The sequence below is a fragment of the Gossypium hirsutum genome, chromosome A13 (genome assembly GCF_007990345.1).
Source record: "Gossypium hirsutum isolate 1008001.06 chromosome A13, Gossypium_hirsutum_v2.1, whole genome shotgun sequence".
NCBI lineage: Eukaryota > Viridiplantae > Streptophyta > Magnoliopsida > Malvales > Malvaceae > Gossypium > Gossypium hirsutum.
The window spans coordinates 6,248,243-6,269,017 of record NC_053436.1 but is presented as its reverse complement, the minus strand read 5'-3'; the positions used below and the strand labels follow the sequence as shown (position 1 = coordinate 6,269,017).

Genomic DNA, 20,775 nt, shown 5'->3' with positions numbered 1-20,775 from the left:
TTCGTTTCGAGTAAAAAAAAACTATCAAACTTTTTACTAAATCAAATTGCAAAAGATTGAGGTAGGGATAAATTATTTTAGGTTAAATTAAGGTTATGGTCCTTCTGTTATGTTTAAATTTAGGATTTAGTAATTATATTTTAATTTGATATAATTTGGTTAGTTAATCCAAATAGTTGTCAGCCCTAATTATTCTGATTAAATGTTGAGGCTGGATTTTTTAAAAAAAAATTTGCATTCTAACTTATTATATCGAAATATATATTTTTCTGCGTTAGAAAAGTGTTTTTAAAAAAAATTCATGTCATCATTTTAACCAAATAATAAAGGATTTGAACCAATTAATGTTATTGTAAAAGTAAAAAACCAAATTATGTGAAATTATAATATAATGACTAAATCTTTAATATGTAGAGGGATTAAAAAAGGAATTTGACCATTATCTTAAATGGCTAAAAAAGGAAAAGAATGGAGCCGGAGACATGTAATGGATGTGAATTATTTGGAGTGAATAATATAATTGAGAATTAAATTATGTTAAATTAAAATATAAAAATTAAATCATAAATATGAACATAGTAAAAGGATCAAATCTGTAATTTGATTGTTCTCTTGTAATGGAAAAAAAAATAAGAGTTGTACACATGTCATGAGGAAGGGTGAAAATATCCATTTCGATTTATGTTATAATGGCCAAGAAAAAAAGTTGGATACGTGTAATGAGGAAGGCCTTAAGGCTTTCCTTTATATAGTAAAGATGATAGGAAATTTTTTAAAAAATATTACAAAAATTAAAGATATACATAATTAGAAATTTATTAAAAATATATATAATTTATATTTTATAAATTATATTAAGACATCCTAAAAAGTATAGTTTTTATGCACTAATAAAATAGTGTCACGTCATTAAATTTTAAAGATAATAAAGTATTATTATACACTCATCTATATTTAATATATTCTCCAGCTTAATTTAATTTTAATTAAGTTACTTAAAATAATTAATTTTTTAAACTATAAAAAATTATTTTCTTCATTTACAAATTTTAATCATTTTGTTTTTTTTTCATAAGCTAATACTTTTTTATTTTAGTGCAACTAATTTTAAAATTTTAGTGATTTTTGTGCAATTTTTTTCATTTCATTTACAAATAATTTTGATAATTATTTTACTATGAACCTAAAACCTTGAACCTTAAATTCCGAGCCCCAAAGTTTAGGATTTGGATTTGGATTCAAGTTCTGGTTTAGGGTTCAAGGTTCAATGTTTAGGATTTAAGGGTTTGAGGTTGAGGGTAAATATTTTTTTTTATCAAAATCATATGTCAATGCTATGGAAAAAAATTGTTGAAATGTCAATAAATAATTGGAAAGGGACCATGAATAATGTGGCGGGAAGAGTCCGTAACATAATTTCTCCATGTATGAGTGTATAATAATAATTTTGTGCCTTGAAACTTTGATGATATGACAAAATCTTATCGGTGCCTTAAAACATTAGTTTTTAGGATATTTTTATATAAGTTATTCCCAATTTATAAAAAAAAATAAGAAACTATAAAAATATTACGAAGAAATTATGATATTATAAAAATATATTTAAAATTATAAATATAAAAAATTAGGATTTTTAATTTTTTTAATTAGGAAAATGTAAAAAATTAATAAAAATAATAAACGCACATCCAAAATTCAAAAAATAAAAATAAAAAATATGAAAATTTATTTTGAAATTATTATTTTATGAATTTGCAAATATATATATAATGATTAAAAAATCATGACGAGAATGAACATGGATAAATGCACATCCAAATTCAAATAAACTTAAATATTTATTTGTTTAGGTTCATTATGAATATGTATTTTTAATATTTTTAAAAAAATATAAATTTTGAATTTTAAAAATTATTTTGAATTATTTTATAATTTTTGTTAAGAGAGATCAATTTGTTCATTTTTACAATTTACAGGGACTAAAAAATATTTATATCAATCTGTTATTCGAATTGTAAAATTTAACTTCACTTAAATTATTTATTTGAATTAACTGAAATAATTTAAATTTTTTTTAATTTTTTTGAATTGAATTAAATAAATGAGATCTGAGTAAGCCTTATCCTTTTGTTTTGGGTTCTTTTCAAGGTTATCATTTTCAGTTAATATATAGATTAGGCGGTTGAAAATGTATAGTTTCCTGATTAATGTCAGCCAAAAGAATAATAAAAATAATTATTTTTTCTTTTCTTTTTATGGTTAGAACACCTAAAGCAAAAGCAAAAGAAAAGAAAAATCTTTTGTGGATATTTGACTTTGAATTAGGTGAGGCAAAGTGTTTACTTTTAACACGGTGTGATGTTACCCCAAAAGTTTCCGAAATTTGAGTGGGTGGAAAAAAGTATTAAGTCTATTTAAATTTAAGGTTGGATTTGAATTGGATTTCATTTTTATGTTTAGAATATTTTATATTATGTTATTTTTATATATGATATAATTTATAACATATTAAAATATATAATACTAATTAATGTAAATATTAAAATAATTATATAAAAAAATTTTAATAAATAAAAAATATTAAATTAAAATAATATAAAAAAATTAAAAATAATATAGACGGGCTTAAAATAGACTTGAGTTAATCTTTTACAAATGTGGATAAATTTAAACAAATTTTTAAATTAAAATTTAAAACAAATTGAATTTAAACAAATATAAAATATATTAATATTATATTTAAACCTAATCCAGATATGATGTAATTCTACTGCCAACACCTTTAATGTAGAGTACCTAATAGGCCTTCAAAGGGAGTCCTACACATGCACGGGTTTCTTATATGGTAAATCAACCGAGTGTGAATTAATAAAATTTTATTTATATTTTAACATATATATTATATGTAAAATAAAATATTAATATGTTTTTATGGATTAAAAAAATTATTTTTACAAAATTAGATAAATGAGTTAAATATAATTATGTGGCAAACAAATGATAATCTTAACCTGTTATTTTAGTTTATCGTAAATAGTTGAAGGATGATCATAATATAATAATTTGATAACGTTAGTGATTAATATTTAATTTTTAAAAATTAAGTGATAAAAATACAATTCTAATTTTAATTTAGTGTTCGTTTTTATAATTTACCCTTTAATAAATTAATCTCAATATATATTTTTTCATTATTTTATGTTATTTAATTAAGTGAAAGCTAAAAATAAACGCAATGTTATTTACATAATTTAATGCATCCAATTCCACGTCAAATCAGGAACTATTTTTGATTTTTTTTTTTTAAAAATCTAATTTATTATTAACTTATGTGAAAATATTTATTATAAAAGGAAACAACCAAATTATGTGAAATTATAATATAATGACTAAATCTTTACTATGAGGGTGGTAGAGGGATTAAAATAGGAATTTGACCATTATCTTAAATGGCTAAAAAAGGAAAAGATTGGAGCCGGAGGCATGTTATGGATGTTAATTATTTGGAGTAATTAATATAATTGTAATAATAGAGAATTAAATTATGTTAAATTAAAATGTAAAGATTAAATCATAAATATGAACACAGTAAAAAGATCAAATCTGTAATTTAATTGTTCTCTTTGTAATGGAAAAAAAATAAGTTGAACACGTGTGATGAGGAAGGGTGAAAATATCCATTTCGATTTATTATATTGAAATGGATTTTTTTGTCCATTAGAAATATATTTTTAGGGAAAAATTACAGTATCGTTTTAATCGAAATAATTAAAAATATTAATTATTTAAACTGACTAATATTATTATAAAGTAAAAAAATTAAATTATGTTAGATTAAAATATAAAAATTAAATGGTAGAAAAATCAAATTGTAATTTTGGTTGTTATGTTATAATGGCTAAAAAGAAAAGTTGGATACCTGTAACGAGGAAGGCCTTAAGGCTTCCTTTTATAAAGTAAAGATTATAGGAAATTTATAATATATATATATAAATTAAAGATATACATAATTAGAAATTTATTAAAAAAATAAATATATAAATTTTATAAGGGAAAAAATTATAGTAGGAGCATCTTAAAAAGTATAGTTTTTAGGCATTAATAAAACAATATCACGTCATTAAATTTTAAAGATAACAAAACATTATTATACATTCATCTATATTTAATATCTTTTCCAACTTAATTACTTAAAATAATTAATTTTTTAAATTATAAGCAAACATCTTTTCTTCTTTTACAAATTTTAACCATTTTGTTTTTTTTCCCCATAAGTTAATATCTTTTATTTTTGTGCAACCAATTTAAAAAAAATATATAGTGATTTTTGTGCAATTTTTTCATATCATTGACACATAATTTTAGTAATTATTTTATCTTGAACCCATAAGCTCAAACCTCGAACTCAAACCCTAAATCTTAAACATTGAATATTGCGGTGCAAGGTTTAGGATTTAGAGTTCAAACTTAAGATTTGATAGTTTAGGGTTACAAGTTATGAATTTGGGGTTCGGGGTTACAAGTTTATGGTTTGGATTTAAGGTTAAGGGTTCAAAATAAAAGAAATTATCAAAATCATGTGTCAATAACACATAAAAGTTTGTTGAAATGTCAATAAATAATTAGAAATGGACTATGAATAATGTGGTGGGAAGGGTCCATAAAATAATTTCTTTATGGATGAATATATAATGATTTCATGTCTTTAAAATTTGATGATGTGACAAAATTTTATTTGTGCCTTAAAACCTTGGTTTGTAGGATTTCTTTATGTAAGTCATTCCCAATTTATAGAAAAAAAAAGAAACTATAAAAATATTACAAAGAAATTATGATATTATAAAAAATATTTAAAATTATAAATATAAAAATTAGGATTTTTAATTTTTTTTAATTAGGAAATATGTAAAAAAAATTATTAAAAAGAATAAATCTAGACAATGCACTTCCAAAATTCAAAAAATAAACATAAAAAATATGAGAATTTATTTTGAAATTATTATTTTATGAAATTAAAAATATATATAATGTTTAAAAAACATGACCAAAATGAACATAGATAAATGCATATCTAAATTCAAATAAACTTGAATATCCATTTGTTTAGTTTCATTATGAATATGCATTTTTAACTTTTTTTATTATTATTTATATAATTCTTTTAAAAAAAAATTAGGTGATGATGTCTTACTTTGGTGGTTTTAAAGTTTAATGTAATCCAAGTTCGAGGTAGGAAACAAAAAAAAAAAAAAGCAAAAAAAAAAAGAAAGGCGAAGTTGAAAAAAGTTATTATTTTAATCATTTTAGAAATCAATAAAATTATAAAATCATACTTTTTTTTTTCAAAAAATAATTATTCTATACATTAGTAGTAGAATACAAAAAAAATTTATAAACAAATTTAGGATGCTGTTATAAGTCTTTTGTTATTTTTTTTTTAATTTTTTAAAAATTAAACTCGGTTATGGTAATTTTTAAAAAAATTCTGTCGCGTGTTCTTAATTGATTTTAAATAAATAAAATACATACTAATAAATTTTAACAATTTTAATCCAACATGTGAAAGCTATGATACAATTGGACCAACACAGGGAGTAGGGGTGTCGGAGGATGTAGATATCCTAAAATGAATTTTTTTTAATTAAATGAATTTAAAATGATAAAATTTTATTTTGATCTTTTAAAATTATAAAATATTAAAATATTAAAATAATAAAAGCACACTCTTATTATAATAAAGATTATAACTTAATTTCAGTACCCTAAACAAATTTTCTGCCTTCCTCTGGCTAAAAAAGAACCCGAAACTAAAGAAGCTTTAAACTCTGCCCAAAGGTGGCAACGAATTCATCCATTTGGTTCTTGTTTAAAGCCACACCAACCTCAATTCCACCTTCTTCATCCCTACACTCCGCCATAGATATAGTCTGCCCGGACTCCACGTGCATCAGCTCCACCTTCCGAGGCCTTCCCCACCCAAAATTAGTATCGTACACCCGCAACTTCGGCGAACCGGCCAAATTAATTAGACGCCCCGTTTTACTTCTCTCTGCGATGCTAGTTAGCCAATTCTCCGCCCCACTTATACCACTTTGTACCATTTCTTTAACTTTGCTTCCGATGGCTTTGGCAGCTAAAACAATCCCATTTTCACCTGTTAACTCCTCCTTCTTCATCTCTACAATTCCAGGTTTTATACAGTTCCCGACATATGCTGACGGAACCGGAAATTCAAGGCGGTTCCGGCAATCGAAGGGGAATAGCAAATAATATAACTCATCAGCATCATCAACATATGATAAGGTGTTAACAACACTTACTTTTGATTTGATCAATGAAACCCATGTTAGAGCACATGTTACCACAAAAGTTGATACATGATGGAATTGGTTCGAATTGGCTTCGTTCATGCACTGCGATGCAACCAATTGCTTGAGCCTCTCGACATCGGCTCGACGAAACACGAATGTGGCACGAACCATGTTTACTTCTGATCCGACATCTGTTAAGCCCGAATTCTCCCTGAGAGATGAAATCCAGTCGTGATACATTTTCAATAGAAACGACTCTACCCTGTTAGGATCCTTGATCACATCCTTGTTAAACAATGGAAGCGATGATTTTTCGAGACCGACCGCAGCGTAAACGTCCACCCAAGACTTCATGAAATGCATGAATGCCTTCCCGTCGCCGATCACGTGGCAGTAACTAGACCCGATGCAAACGCCAGCGTTCGGGAACACGGTCACTTGGAAGGCAAGTGCAGGGAGCAAGACCACCCGCGTACCGTCTTTCGCCTCCGACGGTGCGGTCCGTAGATGTGGCGCGAAGGGATGTAAAGTTTTAACGTCTCGCGGATAATCGGCTATTGCACAGCGGAAATCCGAAGGGGATTCGACGACCGAGAAAGCAACGGAGCTGCCACCGTCTTCGTAATGGATGTAAGGCTTCCCCGGTGACGGAGGGCACACTACGTTGGCCGCGAAGGGGAAAAACTGTTGCAGGGTAAGGGAGAGAGATTGTTTTAACAACGGGAGAATGGTTTCCATGAAATGCAAGGTAGGGTATGGGAATTCATAGAAGAAAAGGCGTTGAACATTGGGAAGTGGAAACCATTGCAAATCAAAGAAAGTGAGAGGAAGAGAGGTAGTGGGAACTGAGCCTGGCGGTGGTGAAACGTGGCTGCTCTCAACAACCTTCATTGGCTTGGTTTCATCCATTTCCTCTTTCTTGATGAATAAAGAAAGGATATAAAAAATTTATAGAGAACAAGACCTCAAAATATCCAGACAAAGCAAGTTCCAAGCTCCAATGTAGCTTAAGAAATAGTATATTTTACCCTGTAAAAAGTAAATGCAAAGAGCGACTACTGTCACCAACTAAGTGAGGCGGTGGCTTGCCCTATTAATATCAAAATTGCAGAAAACTACCACTAGGATTAAAGTAACATATAGGCTTCAAGCTAAAATTGTAAGTACATAGTAAATTTAAAAAATAACATACTATTTTAAAGTAAAATTTGTAAGTAGAGGGACCATATAAAAATTGGATGAAGAATTAGAAATGGTGCCCGACTTCATCCTCCCCTAACATGGATCATGACTCCTCACCCGTCCTATTTCAAACTCGAATTTAAGATTCCAAATTGACACTTCTCATTTCAATTTGGGTCTCCATCAATTTTTTTTTTAATGTAGCAGATATATTAGTAATTAATTTGATGGAGCATTTTAGATGAGGAAATATATTGCAAAAGTAAACAATTTGATGGACTATTTTAGAATAAATTCTGTCCCCTTAAGGTTCTTCCTCCGTTGATATTGGGAATAAAGAAACCAATCCCAGATTTTGGGAATAAAGAAACCAATCCCACCAACATAAGGAATAAATTTTCTAAAATTAAATATTTTAGTCACTTTCTCAAGTGTGTTTAGTAATTGAAGTTTAAAAAGTATTTTTTAATTAAAATTATAATTTCAAACTAAAATATTTAGTAAGCAAGTAGCTTTTCGGGTCAGGCCAAAAAATCTCACTTGAGGTTCGACATATTTTAAAAATAGATCTTATTTTTTGCCTAAACTCATTTTTTACGCATATATTTTTATTCAAATCTTTCAACTTTTTCAAACGGTGTAATGAGAATTTTAATAACTTCTTCACCAAGTTCATTTATATAACATCCTCAAAGTAAAGAGGATTTGGTTCAGTCACATGTCATGTAGGAAAATTAAAGAATTTTTAGAAATAGATTAAATAGGAATTTTAGAATAAAAGTATAGAAAGAAATTGAGCTTATATGCCATTGAGAAAGGCATTATTGATGTCTATCTGGCGAAGTAGCCACTTATGAGTTACAGCAATAATTGTTCGCACTACTGGACTAAAAGTGTCTTGATTTGAGCATATCCTTCGCACTTATCACGATCTACTGAATCATCATCTTTCATTTTTAATTTTGAACAACCAAAGACATCCAACGGGTGTTCGACTCTCTAGCAAAGGGACTAAACTCTAGGTATGATTGTTATGCAAAGCAATCAACTCATCATGAACTGCTTCCTGCCACTTGGGACACCTCAATACAGCATGAATATCTGCAAGCAACAAAGAAGAGGACATATTAGTAACATTATAGGACTGAATTTTAGGTTTGTAGATACCTGCTTTTCCTCTAGTAATCATGGGATGAATATTAACAAATGGACAAGAAGAGAGATCCTGTTGAACAACATCAGAAGGAAAATCAGTAAAAGATGCAACAAAAAGGAGTTGTAAATTGTTAACAGGAGACTTATCGAGAACAATTATAGCAGGTGTAACATGATCAGAAACATCATCATGAGCAAGTGCTACAGGAGAGGGAGTAGAAGATGTAACATCAGGAGATACAGGAGTTGAATGTGGCTGAATATCTGAATGTGAATCACTGTTGAGTGAAGAACTAATTGCTTAATGCCGAACTGACCATATTGCATCTCCAAAGCTCATATACCACACTGAATTTAAGATTTAGTTACTTAAATAATGATCATAAATTGTTATTGTTTTTATTTAAATAGCAAAAAACAATTATTTAAAAGAAAAAAAGAGAGTAGTAAATCAGAAATTTACAAAAATTATTGCTACTAATATGGTACTTGTAACACTTGCGGCAAAATTAGAAGGTAGTTCGCGCATAATGAAGTTTCAGGTCATATAATTACGAGTTCTGATTTTATGAATTTATGTGTTTGATGATAACAGTCTTTTACGGGTTTAAGTACTCATTTGATGTATAATATAAAGGTCGATTTTTTTATTTCCAATACGCAAAAATCAGCTGAAAAATGACGGCAACGGGAACTCCACCCCCACCACCGTCGTCCAAACCCGAAGACGACCCGAACCTATCAAACCGGTCCGCCGTGATCCCGAACCAAACTCTCCCCTTCACCACACATCGGAAAAAGGGGACCAGTATCCGCTCATGGCTTTTACTTGACTCGACGGCCCACACCTTTAGGTTGGAGGCCGGCAAGCATTCTATCATGAGACGAACGGGTTTACCCGGTCGAGATCTTCGGATCCTGGACCCGCTTCTTTCTTACCCGTCGACGGTTCTGGGTCGAGGACAGGCCATTGTGATTAACTTGGAGCACATAAAGGCATCATTACGGCTCAAGAGGTTTTGCTGTTGAATTCCAAGGATCCTTCCGTTACACCGTTTGTTGATGAGTTGCAGAGGCGGATTTTGTTGCATTATCAAGCAAACCAATCCAAGGTTTTTTTTTTTTTTTTTTTTAAATTTCGGTTTTTAGCTTTACAAGGGGCAATAGTCCAAAACGTATCAAGTGCACGAAAATGGTTATGTGTCGACCCAACTCAAGAAGATATTTTCCTTCTGTGAATCTTGTTTCTAGTTCTGGTTTTTGACAAAGTCAAGAAATAGATCTTGACTTCATTCGAGGATAATATTGATTAAAACTTATCAATATTGATGTACATGCTACCACATGGTCAGGTCATACAGTAATAGTTCAAAACCTATCAAGTCAGTGACACGCACACCCTCTTAGCAAGTGGTTGTGTGTTGACCCAATCGATAAGACATTCTTATTTTGTTACCTTATTTACTTGTTTGTACTTTTGGTCGCATAAATGAAATTCAATTTGTATGATCGAATTCAGTTAAATAAACAAGAAAATAAAACAAACGATGTATTGATTAAAAAGAGGGTGTTTTTGGATTTGGGAGTAGGAGGGTGCTATTGATGATACCAACTGCATAATAAGAACTACATCACAAAATCTATTACCAAAGATCTCACAGCTCCAAAGCCTAAGTGAGGAAGGCAGGGGGGAAGAGAAACAAGGTCTTGAGACTCAAGAAGGCACTAGGACTCTACCCTTTGAGTTTGTTGCATTGGAGGCCTGCCTTGAAGCTGCTTGTGGCTGCTTAGAATCTGAGGTCATCTTTCTTCCTCTATTTTTTTTTATTTGCATCTTTTCTACGTCTAATAGAGCGAATGTTTTCATTAAGTTTTGGGGATTTTAGTTAAACTTTTATAAACTTTGGGTTTTTAAAATTTTAAAAGATTTTAATAAGAATTTCTAAAAAAATTGAAGGGTCTAATTCTAAATTTCAAAATTTTTAATGAAATTTAATGGCAATTTTCCAAATTTCATGGGGTCAAGGCCTCTAGTTTCAACTTCTTCGATGTTAACTCTTAAGAGATAGTAGCTTGAATCAACTAAGTTAAATTTAGGATTTTTGGTATCGTATTGTTTTATTCATTATGTTTGTTGTTGGTCTAACTTTGGTCATAGTTCTTTTACCATGTTGAAATTTGAAAATTAATCCATTTAGTTTAAATTAGCATATCTTGACACTTACCTTTTATAATATTACTAGTAGGTCCAAATTGATAATACTGTTAATTGTTGTTGTTAAAGTGACGACACAAATTTTCTTTTAAATAGCCTTCAACATTCTACTAAAATTGGTTGACTAGATTTCCATGTGACCTTAATTGTATGAGCATGTGCTATCAATTTGGATATGTTATTGATATTATAAAAGTAGAAGGACTAAATTATGTTAAACTAAAGTAATGTGGATAAATCTCAAATTTTAGCATAGTAGAAGGATTATAATCATGATTAGACCTTTTCCGTTTTCTCAATTGCCAAAGCAGACAAGAACATTGGAGCAAGAGGCCCATCCAGCTTTGGATAGATTGACCTCAAAGATTAGCACTCTCAATTTAGAGCGTGTTCGCCAAATAAAAAGCAGGCTGGTTGCACTAACTGGCCGAGTTCAGAAGGTTAGGTCAAAATCTGCTGATAGTCCCTGGACTTTGACAATGTTTGGGATTTAGTCTTTTTACTTAAAAAAGTTAAAATTGAGATATAGTCCTCTTACTTTTTTCGATTTAAAAATTCTAGTCCAATTGTTTATCCTAATAATATTTTATGCTAGAACTTGCATACTATCACATATGCTTATTGATGACAAATTTTGATGAAAAATACTAATGGTACTAATGTTTCAATTAGGGTTATTAAATTGAAATAGTACAATTAAGGTTAAAATATTCTTCAAGTCCCCATACTCTTTGTACATTTGGAATTTAGTCCTCCTACTTCTATTTTCAAGAATTTAATTCTTATACTTTTTGGATTTAAAAATGTAAGTTTAATTATTAACACTATTAAAATTCTTCTGTAAATGCAGGTCTATTACAACGACATTTGTTTTGTTACATGACTATCAATTGAGTAACTTTTTTTTTTAATTTCAAAATGCCACACCAGCTAATTTAAAAGAATAATTTTAAATTCTAAATTTGTTTTGTTAGCAATTGGGTCTAAAATTTTTTAAATTCAAAAAGTAGAGAGACTAAGTTTCTAAAAATAAAAGTAGGGGGACAAAATTCCAAATGTACGAAGAGTATAAAGACTTTAACATAAACTGATTTAACTTTTGAAACTTTTAAGCATAGGAATTAAACCTCAAATTTCATTAAAGTATGAGGACTGACAACACATTTCCGCTTTTTAATTTTCTAGTCAAAATATTTTCCCTGAAACTTCATGTGCTTATATATTAAGGTAAGGGATGAGTTGGAAAACTTGCTAGATGATGATGATGATATGGCTGAGATGTATCTAACAGAGAAACAAATTGTTGAAAACTCTTCAACATCTTCAATGAATCAAAGAGATGATTTAGATGATGATGATGATGATGAAGCAGAAGCAGTAGCTGTTGAACCAGACAAGGATGACAGGCACTGAAAACACAAATTTTACACATTCTTTCATTAATGGATTTTCCCATTTTTATTTGCTTATATATATATATAAATTTTTGCACTATGTGCAGCACACCTGGTGAACAGTTATTGACAACCAGTTATGAAGGTGATGTCAAAGATCCTGACAAACCCCACGACCATTCATTTGGTGCTACCATTGGCAGAGACACCCATGGAATTCATGCAAGTTCCTGCCATAGTCTTATTGGCAAACCTGTTAATGTGGAGGAGTTGGAAATGCTCTTGGAAGCTTACTTTGTACAAGTTGATGGTACCCTCAACAAACTCTCCACGGTACGTCACTTTTATAGGGACTAATTTGCTTCAAAATTAAGGACAAGAGTCAATTTGCTCCAAGCGGTACAAGGACCTACTAAGAAGTTTAATTAAAGAAAATAAAGAGTAAGAACAATATGTTCATTTTCTTGATTTTATTTCTTATTTTCATGGAAGTTGAGGGAATATGTGGATGACACAGAAGATTACATAAACATAATGCTGGATGACAAACAGAACCATCTTCTACAAATGGGAGTGATGCTAAGCACAGCAAACCTTGTGATCGGTGCTTTCGTCGTCGTTGCTGGTTTGTTCGGCATGAATATCCACATCGATCTATTCGATGAAAATAAAGCAGGGACGCCGGAGTTTCTTTGGACGATCGGCGGTTCCACCGCCGGGACGATATTACTTTACGTGGTTGCTATTGCATGGTGTAAATACAAGGGCTTGTTGGAGTAAAGAAAGAGATATTAGAAAGTAAGATTTTTTGCAGGTGGGTAGGTAAGGGGCAGGTCGTTTGCCCCCTTGGCTAAAAAGGGAATTTTCTTTCAAGTCCCTCTCAAAAATTAAACAATCAATTTACGTCTTTGATTAAATGACAAAGAAAACCATTTTGGCCCTATCTTAGAAATTAATACTTCAATTAAGTCATTTTAATATAAATCTTTACAATCCATCTCTAAATAATTGCGTGATGGATTGGGATGAAATTAAAAAATTCGAAAGAGCTAAATTTTTTATGTTAAAGTAATTTAAATTTAAAATTTAACTTTTAAAACTGTTAAAATATAATTTTATATTTAACAAAAGAGGTTTAAATGATTAAATTAAATTAAATTATTAATATTTGAGAGGAATTGTATCATTTAAAAGAAAATTGGGTAAATAAATCCTTAGCTTTTGGCCAAAATTATTGATAGCCTTTTTTCGGTCCTTAAATAAAGGGATAAATGTACTTCAACATGCTCAAGTTCATGTCTTATTCCACCGGCAATAATACCGGTTTCAATTGAACTAAAACTCAATTGACTTAATTCTCACATTTTTTGATAATATGATATAAATTATTATTTTTATTCTTATAATATTATTAATTAGTTTAGATTATTAACAATGGTAATTATTATAGTTTAAGTGCTAACATGAAATTTCCAATGACTAACCTTCTAAATAATGTGAATATGGCCTAGCTTCAACGGCTTGAGATAAACTGTTATAATGTTTTGTCTTTTGCTCTCCACCATATGCAATTTGTAATTTGCTGAATGTGGATGTAAATGAAGTTGTGACACCAAGATTGGGGGTTGGTTAGTTATTGTTTTATGTTTTCTCTTCTTAATAAAAAAAGAAGAAGAAGAGAAATTAGTGTAAAATCCCATTAAATAAAAAATTGAGATGAAAATAATCTCGTGGCTGCTGGCACAGAGTTAGCCGATGCTTATTCCCCAAATATTGTGTAACAGCCCGTCTTCAGTGAAATCAGAACAGTGTTTTTAGAACCACAAATTTGAAGTCGAAAAAATTATTTTATTATTATTTAATGGTCTACAGTATGATAGAAATACCGTATAAAAATTTTGTTAGGAAATTTTACCGTTTACATACTTAATTTAATAAAAGGGACTAAATTGCATAAAATACAAAATTTGAGTTCTAATAGCTAAAGATATTAAATAGCTGTAGAATTTTAAATTGGAGGTCCTTATATAGTAATTAGCCAATAAATTTGTTAGTGGATAAGCATGGATAAGCATGAATAGTCATCATTGGAAATTGAATGAAATATTAAGGTTAATTTTGGAAATTAGTGATTAAAGTTATAATAAATTAAATAAAATAATCTATTATCATCCATTCTTATCATCTTCCACCCAAAAAAAAAAGAGAAGAAAACCTAGCCATGGAAGCTTGAAATCTAGGCAAGCTTATTTTGCTCAATTAGGTATGAATTTTTGTCTCACTTTTGATTATTTCTATGTTTCCGAGATTATAGTAGCTTAATCTAGCTAGCTTGAGGATTAATTTACAAAATTTTTAAAGTATTACAGTTTTTCCATTGATGAATATGCTTGAATTTTGAAGTTTGGTAACAGAAAATGAATGGTTGTTGTTAGATAAACAACTTTTGTAAAGAGAATTTTGATGAAATTATCAATTAGGGGTTAAATTGAAAAATGTGATAAATTTATGGTAAAATTTGTGAACTTTGTGAAATATATGGGCTGCTATTAATATGTATAAAAACCGACTAGGCTTAGTAAGGATTAAATTGTATGAATTTCATTTTTAGAGCCTAGGGACTAAACAAAGGAATTAAAAGTATAGGGCAAAATGGTAATTTTGCCAAAATTCCATGTTGGATTAAATTGAATGAGAATTACATTGAAGTGAGTTAAATTTATTTGTATAGATCCTGTCAGACCTCGTACAGAGTTAGATCGAGGTAAAGAGAAAATATCGGATTAATCACCTCCGTATCTACGTACACTTATCAAGATAAATTCGTGTTATTAAATTGTACATTTATATGTTTTAAATTGAATATTTATTTGTGAATTGTATAATTGCCATGAATGAATACCGATTGTATATTCGACAATTACCAAGCCTCGTTTGAACCTTAGGAACCAGTAGGACACAAATGACATGTCATTAGGGTTACCGATTTCAGCTATTATGATCTTATTGATACTTAGGTCGTATGAGCTTACCGTTACTCAAGTCAGAGGAGCTTACTGTTATTCAGCTCAGAAAAGCTTACCGTTATTCAGCTCAGAAAAGCTTACCGTTTATAGCTCGTACAACTCGTATGAGCATACATGTACATGAATTGACGAATTACAGTCCAGTACACCTCGTGTGTACTATCTGCATATCCAACATTATTCTAAATGGTTCAACGGATACAGTTCTGTTACGAGATTATATGAGTTCGATATGAACTATTACTGGTATTTACATGAAATACATGAAATGTGATTATTTGATGAATTCAACCATATGTGTTGGATCTTATATGTGATTTTCATGGCTAATATGTTGGTGATCATGTGTTTAGGCTTTTGGCCAAATTGGTTGAGTTATGCTATGCTTACTTACTTATTTTATGGATATATGGTAAGTTAAATTCCGTGTTATACAAACTTACTATATGGTAAGTTAAATTCCGTGTTATACAAACTTACTAAGCTTAAATGCTTACTCTGTGTTATTTTTCTATGTTTTATAGTAATTTGGAAGCTTGTTCGATTTGGAAAGTTGTTGGAGCTATATCACACTATCCATCGACTCTTTTGGTACTTTCAGATATTTAAGTTCGATTGTAATGGCATGTATAGTTTAATTTGGCCAATGTTGGCATATTAGCTTTTTGTTGAGATTAACCATTTATATAATTTGTGTTTGGTATATTTTGATATGTATATATGTGGCCTTATCATATTTGACGTGTGTTTGATATGGTAGAATGAAAGAAAGTAAAATGTGGTTTGGATATGTATATACATATTTGTTCATTTAGGTAAGTTGAGATACTTGGTTGACATGTTTTTAAGTTCTCATTTGAAGTGCCTAAGGGCATATTGGTTGTATGTGGTGATATTTCATGTTTAAGACTTGATTTTGGCTTGTTTTGAATGTCTTGTTATGGCTTGTTGATGTGCAAAAATGTTGAGTTAGGTTGGTGTTAAATTGGGTGAGAAATGTAGCTTGGAAATTGGCCTATTTTCGTCCACACGGGCAGAGACATGGGCGTGTGCCTCAGCCATGTGTGAGACACGACCAGGTGACATGGCCGTGTGTCCTTGTATCTTCTTAAGAATGCAAGTTAGTATGCTCACACGGCTTAGCACACGAGTGTGCAACTTGGCCGTGTGAGCCAAGTCAAAACGTTACAGGGGCACGGACACGGGTTGAGACATGGCCGTGTATCCCTATTTTAAATACCCACACAGCCTGAGACACAAGCGTGTCTCCTGACGTTGTGAGTCACACGGACTGGCCACACGGACTGGCCACACGGCCGTGTTATCCCTGTAGCTTTGAAAATTTTCAATGTTTTCTGAAAATTTTTTTGAGTATTCGATTTAGTCCCGACTTGTTTTTAATGTGTATTTTGAGTCTTAATGGCTCGTATAAAGAACTATATGTGTAATAGACCATTTTTAGTGAAATCAAAACAGTGGTTTCGGGACAACAAATCCGAACCAAAAATATAATTTATTTTTATTTTATTATATGGTCCGTAATATGGTAGATATGTCGTGTGAAAAATTTGGTATGAAAATTTTATCTATTAAGTGTTTAATTACAAGAAGGACTAAATCGCATAAAATGCGAAAATTGAATTCTAGTAGCTATAATGATCAAATAGCTATGGAATTCAAATCTAGAGGTCCTTATATAGTAATTAGACCATTAAAGAAAAATATGTAGATTCTTGGTGACTCATCCATGGAAAAATTAGAAAATGTCAAGGACTAAATTGGAATTTGAAATAATTAAATTAATAAAAAGATGATAAAAGAAAATATCATCTTATTATTGTTATCTTCAACCTGAAATTTTATGGAAACCTTAGGAGAGAGAGGGGAAACTTTCAAGACTTAATTGGGTAAGTTCTCTTATCCCGTTTTTAGTAATTTTGGTATTTTTGAAACCAAGATAGCTTAATCTCTCTATTTGAGGGATTAATTTGAAAAGTTATCAAGGTATGAAAATGGGTCATGGATGTATATTCTGGAAATTAGAAATTTATGGTAGAAAATGAAAGATTATTGATAGATAAACAACTTTTACAAAGTGATTTTTGATGAAAACATGATTTAGGGACTAAAATGAAAAGTTGTAAAATTTGATGAAAAATTCTGAAATTTTATGAATGCATGTGCTGGAAAATTTTAATGGGGCTTTGGTTAGACTTGGAATAGAGAGTAATTTGCACAAGTTTCATTTTTCAGGCCTAGGGACAAAATCAAAATTTATGAAAAAGTTAGGGGCAAAATGGTAATTTTTCCTATGACATAAATTGAGTCTATTTAAATATGAAATCTATTTAAATATGAAATGTGTGAAATTGAGAGTTAAGTTCATTTATATAGATTCAGACAAAACTGATTCGAGGTTAGATCAAGGAAAAGAAAGATTTCAGATTAGTACACTTTTACGCGAACAAGTGTCGAGGTAAGTTCGTGTAACTTAATCGGGTATGTAATTATGTTAATTAAATGTTGTGTTTGTATGCAATGGGATTTATGTTGATGTGCTTTACTTGTATGCTATGATAGAAAATTGATACATGCTTGAAATGATGATAAAGGGTTAAGTCCCGATTGAATGTGAATTCCGATGATTATATGCGCTTTTCCGAAACTAATAAGGTCCTACATTTGTTGCGGATGGGATTTAGCTCGGACGAGAAATCCCATTGACCTTGTTATAGAAAGGATTTAGCCCGGACGGGTAATCCCAATATAATACCTCTCGAGCATACGTTATGATTAGGGTTTAGCCTGAACTGGTAATCCTAATCGAGCTCCTCTGAGCTTATGTTATGTAAAAGATTTAGCCTGGACTGGTAATCCTGGTATACGATATGTGGCTCGAGAGAGTGTTTCTTGGTTAAGTGCCCTAATGAGTACCCTTGAATATGAAATTGACGGATTATTGAATCGTACACTTTGAGTGTGCTACTTAAGCATCCATCGGAATTCAATGATTCAATAGACATATAACTCTTAACATGGCATAAAAATCTTGAGATGATATGATAATGACTTGAAAGAATATTACTTGATGAGCTCATCTATGTTACTCAATTGATATGAAGATTTTGGTGACTAACATGTTTGATTGAATGTATGTGATTAGGCAAATTTAGCCAAATGGATGGAAACATAACATTATATGCCTAGATTTAATAAGTAAGATTGGTTAGTTTAGTTTTCGTTATACGAACTTACTAAACATATAATGCTTACTCATTTTATTTTCCCCTGTTTTATAGTGCTCGGAAGCTTGCGAAGTTGGAAGATCATTGGAGTATCGTCACACTATCAACTAGCATTTTAGGTATATTTAGTGAAATCATTTTGGATATAATGGCATGTATAGGACAACTTGGCCAATAGTGGCTTGAAATGTTATTTTGTAACCTAGCAATTGGAATGGCTAGTAATGGTTCATTTTGGTATTACTAAGTAGATTCTCATGATATATATATTTATACATGAGATATATTAAGAATATGTGATCTATGTTATGTATTGCCTAAGTTCATCCAAGGTAATTTTACAACCATATATGCATGTAATGGTATGCTATGATAAATTATAGAATAGTCTATTTTGAATGCTTGGATTGGTTGGTATTGGATGTGTGTTTCATGTGCAGGTCTTAGGTGAAAATTTGGGTGAGAAATGGAGCTAGAAATGACTTTATTTTATCCACACGGGCAGACACACGGATGTATGTCTAGACCGTGTGTGACATATGGCCTAGTAACATGGGCATGTGGTTAGGCCGTGTGTCCCCTGCACCTTAATTTTGAGAAACAGAATGCTCAGAATTGGGCACATGGGCAGAGAAACGGGCGTGTGTCTCAGCCATGTGTGCCACACGGCCTAGAACACGAGCGTGTGTCTTGGCCTTGTGAAACTTGCACCTAATTTCGAATTGAATTAATTAACCACACGACATAGCACACGTGCGTGTGGCATGGTCGTATGTGCAAGTCAGAGAGTTACACGGGGTCGAGCACGGCCTCCAACACGGGTCACACAGGCATGTCTCTTGGACCACACGGGTGTGTGAGCCCTACACATTGGAAATTTTTTTTAATTTTGCGAAAAATTCTTAGAGGTCTCGATTAAGTCCCGATTCGATTCTAATGCTTGTATTAGGCCTCGAGGGCCCAATCAAAGGATGTTATGGATGATCTCGGTAAATAAATAGTAAATTACGCAGATTAATGGAAAATGTTTTGAATGTTCTAGTAATGCTTTAAAACCCTGTTCCGGCGACAGGTACGGGTTAGGGTGTTACAATATGTTTGATTTCGATTGGTTTCTGACATGAATATTATCTGATATGAAATGTTTGAAATGTTTGTGTATTTGATTTGTAAACTCTGGTAATGATCTGTAACCCTGTTCTAATGATGGATACATGTTAGGGATGTTACATACTGTTATTGCTTTTTCTCTGAGAAAAGAAGTTCACGACTCATGGGCCTTCTACCTCCACGCAACATTGCTCCGTCAGACTTTCACCCATTGCAAAAAATTCCCTACTACTACCTCCTGAAGGAGTCTGAGCCGTGTCTCAGTCCCAATGTGGCTGATCATCCTCTCGAACTAGCTACTAATTATCGCCTTGGTAAGCTATTGCCTCATTAACTAGCTAATCAGACGTGAGCCCCTCCTCGAGTGGATTCTTCATTTTGCTTCTCAGCCTACAGGGTATTAGAAGTCGTTTCCAGCTGTTGTTCCTTTCCCAAGGGCAGGTTCTTACGCGTTACTCACTTGTCCGACTTGTAAGTGTTAAGCATGCCGCCAACGTTAATCCTGAGCCAGAATTGAACTCTCCATGAGATTCATAGTTGCATTACTTATAGCTTCCTTGTTCATAGACAAAGCTAGTTCGAAATTGTCTTTCATTCCAAGGCATAACTCGTATTTCTCTTTTGAAACAGGAAACAATAAATGCAACAAAAAAAAAAAGAAATCATTGTATCACTTTAACCGTAATAATTAATTTGTTAACAAATTGAATTAACTAATGAAAAATTATAAAGGAGGATAAAATTATGTTAAATTATAATATAAGGATAAAATCTCAAATTTAATTATAATAAGGAAATCAAAATGTCAAAATTTGTTATTAGTTATGTATAAGTTGATCGTTTTTAGTCTTTATATTTTTTATATTTTAAAATTCTAGTCTTGACTAAATGATAACTATTAAATTCGTTAAGTCAAATTCTACTCTTTCTAAAATTTTATACGGCAAACATACTATCACATGTATAATACTATGTCAACTAGTTATTTTCACATAATACTCACATTAATTTAGCTAACGGATTTAATAGGTATCAATTGATTCAATATTTAAAATTTCAAAATTTAAAAAACATAGTGACTAAAAATGATCAAATTGAAAAACATGAATTAAATCCACGATTTACAATATCAATACC

The 20,775-nt window shown here is 30.7% G+C and overlaps 1 protein-coding gene and 1 pseudogene across 1 annotated transcript; one reads left to right on the top strand and one right to left on the bottom strand.

The window, feature by feature from the left end:
• Positions 1–5,807: 5,807 nt before the first annotated feature.
• Positions 5,808–7,220, bottom strand: LOC121212267 (coumaroyl-CoA:anthocyanidin 3-O-glucoside-6''-O-coumaroyltransferase 1). Its single transcript, XM_041084715.1, has one exon. It carries the CDS (start codon positions 7,218–7,220, stop codon positions 5,808–5,810), a length of 1,413 nt encoding a protein of 470 aa, XP_040940649.1.
• A 1,575-nt stretch (positions 7,221–8,795) lies between these two features.
• Positions 8,796–13,188, top strand: LOC121212232 (magnesium transporter MRS2-3-like; annotated as a pseudogene).
• Positions 13,189–20,775: the final 7,587 nt, after the last annotated feature.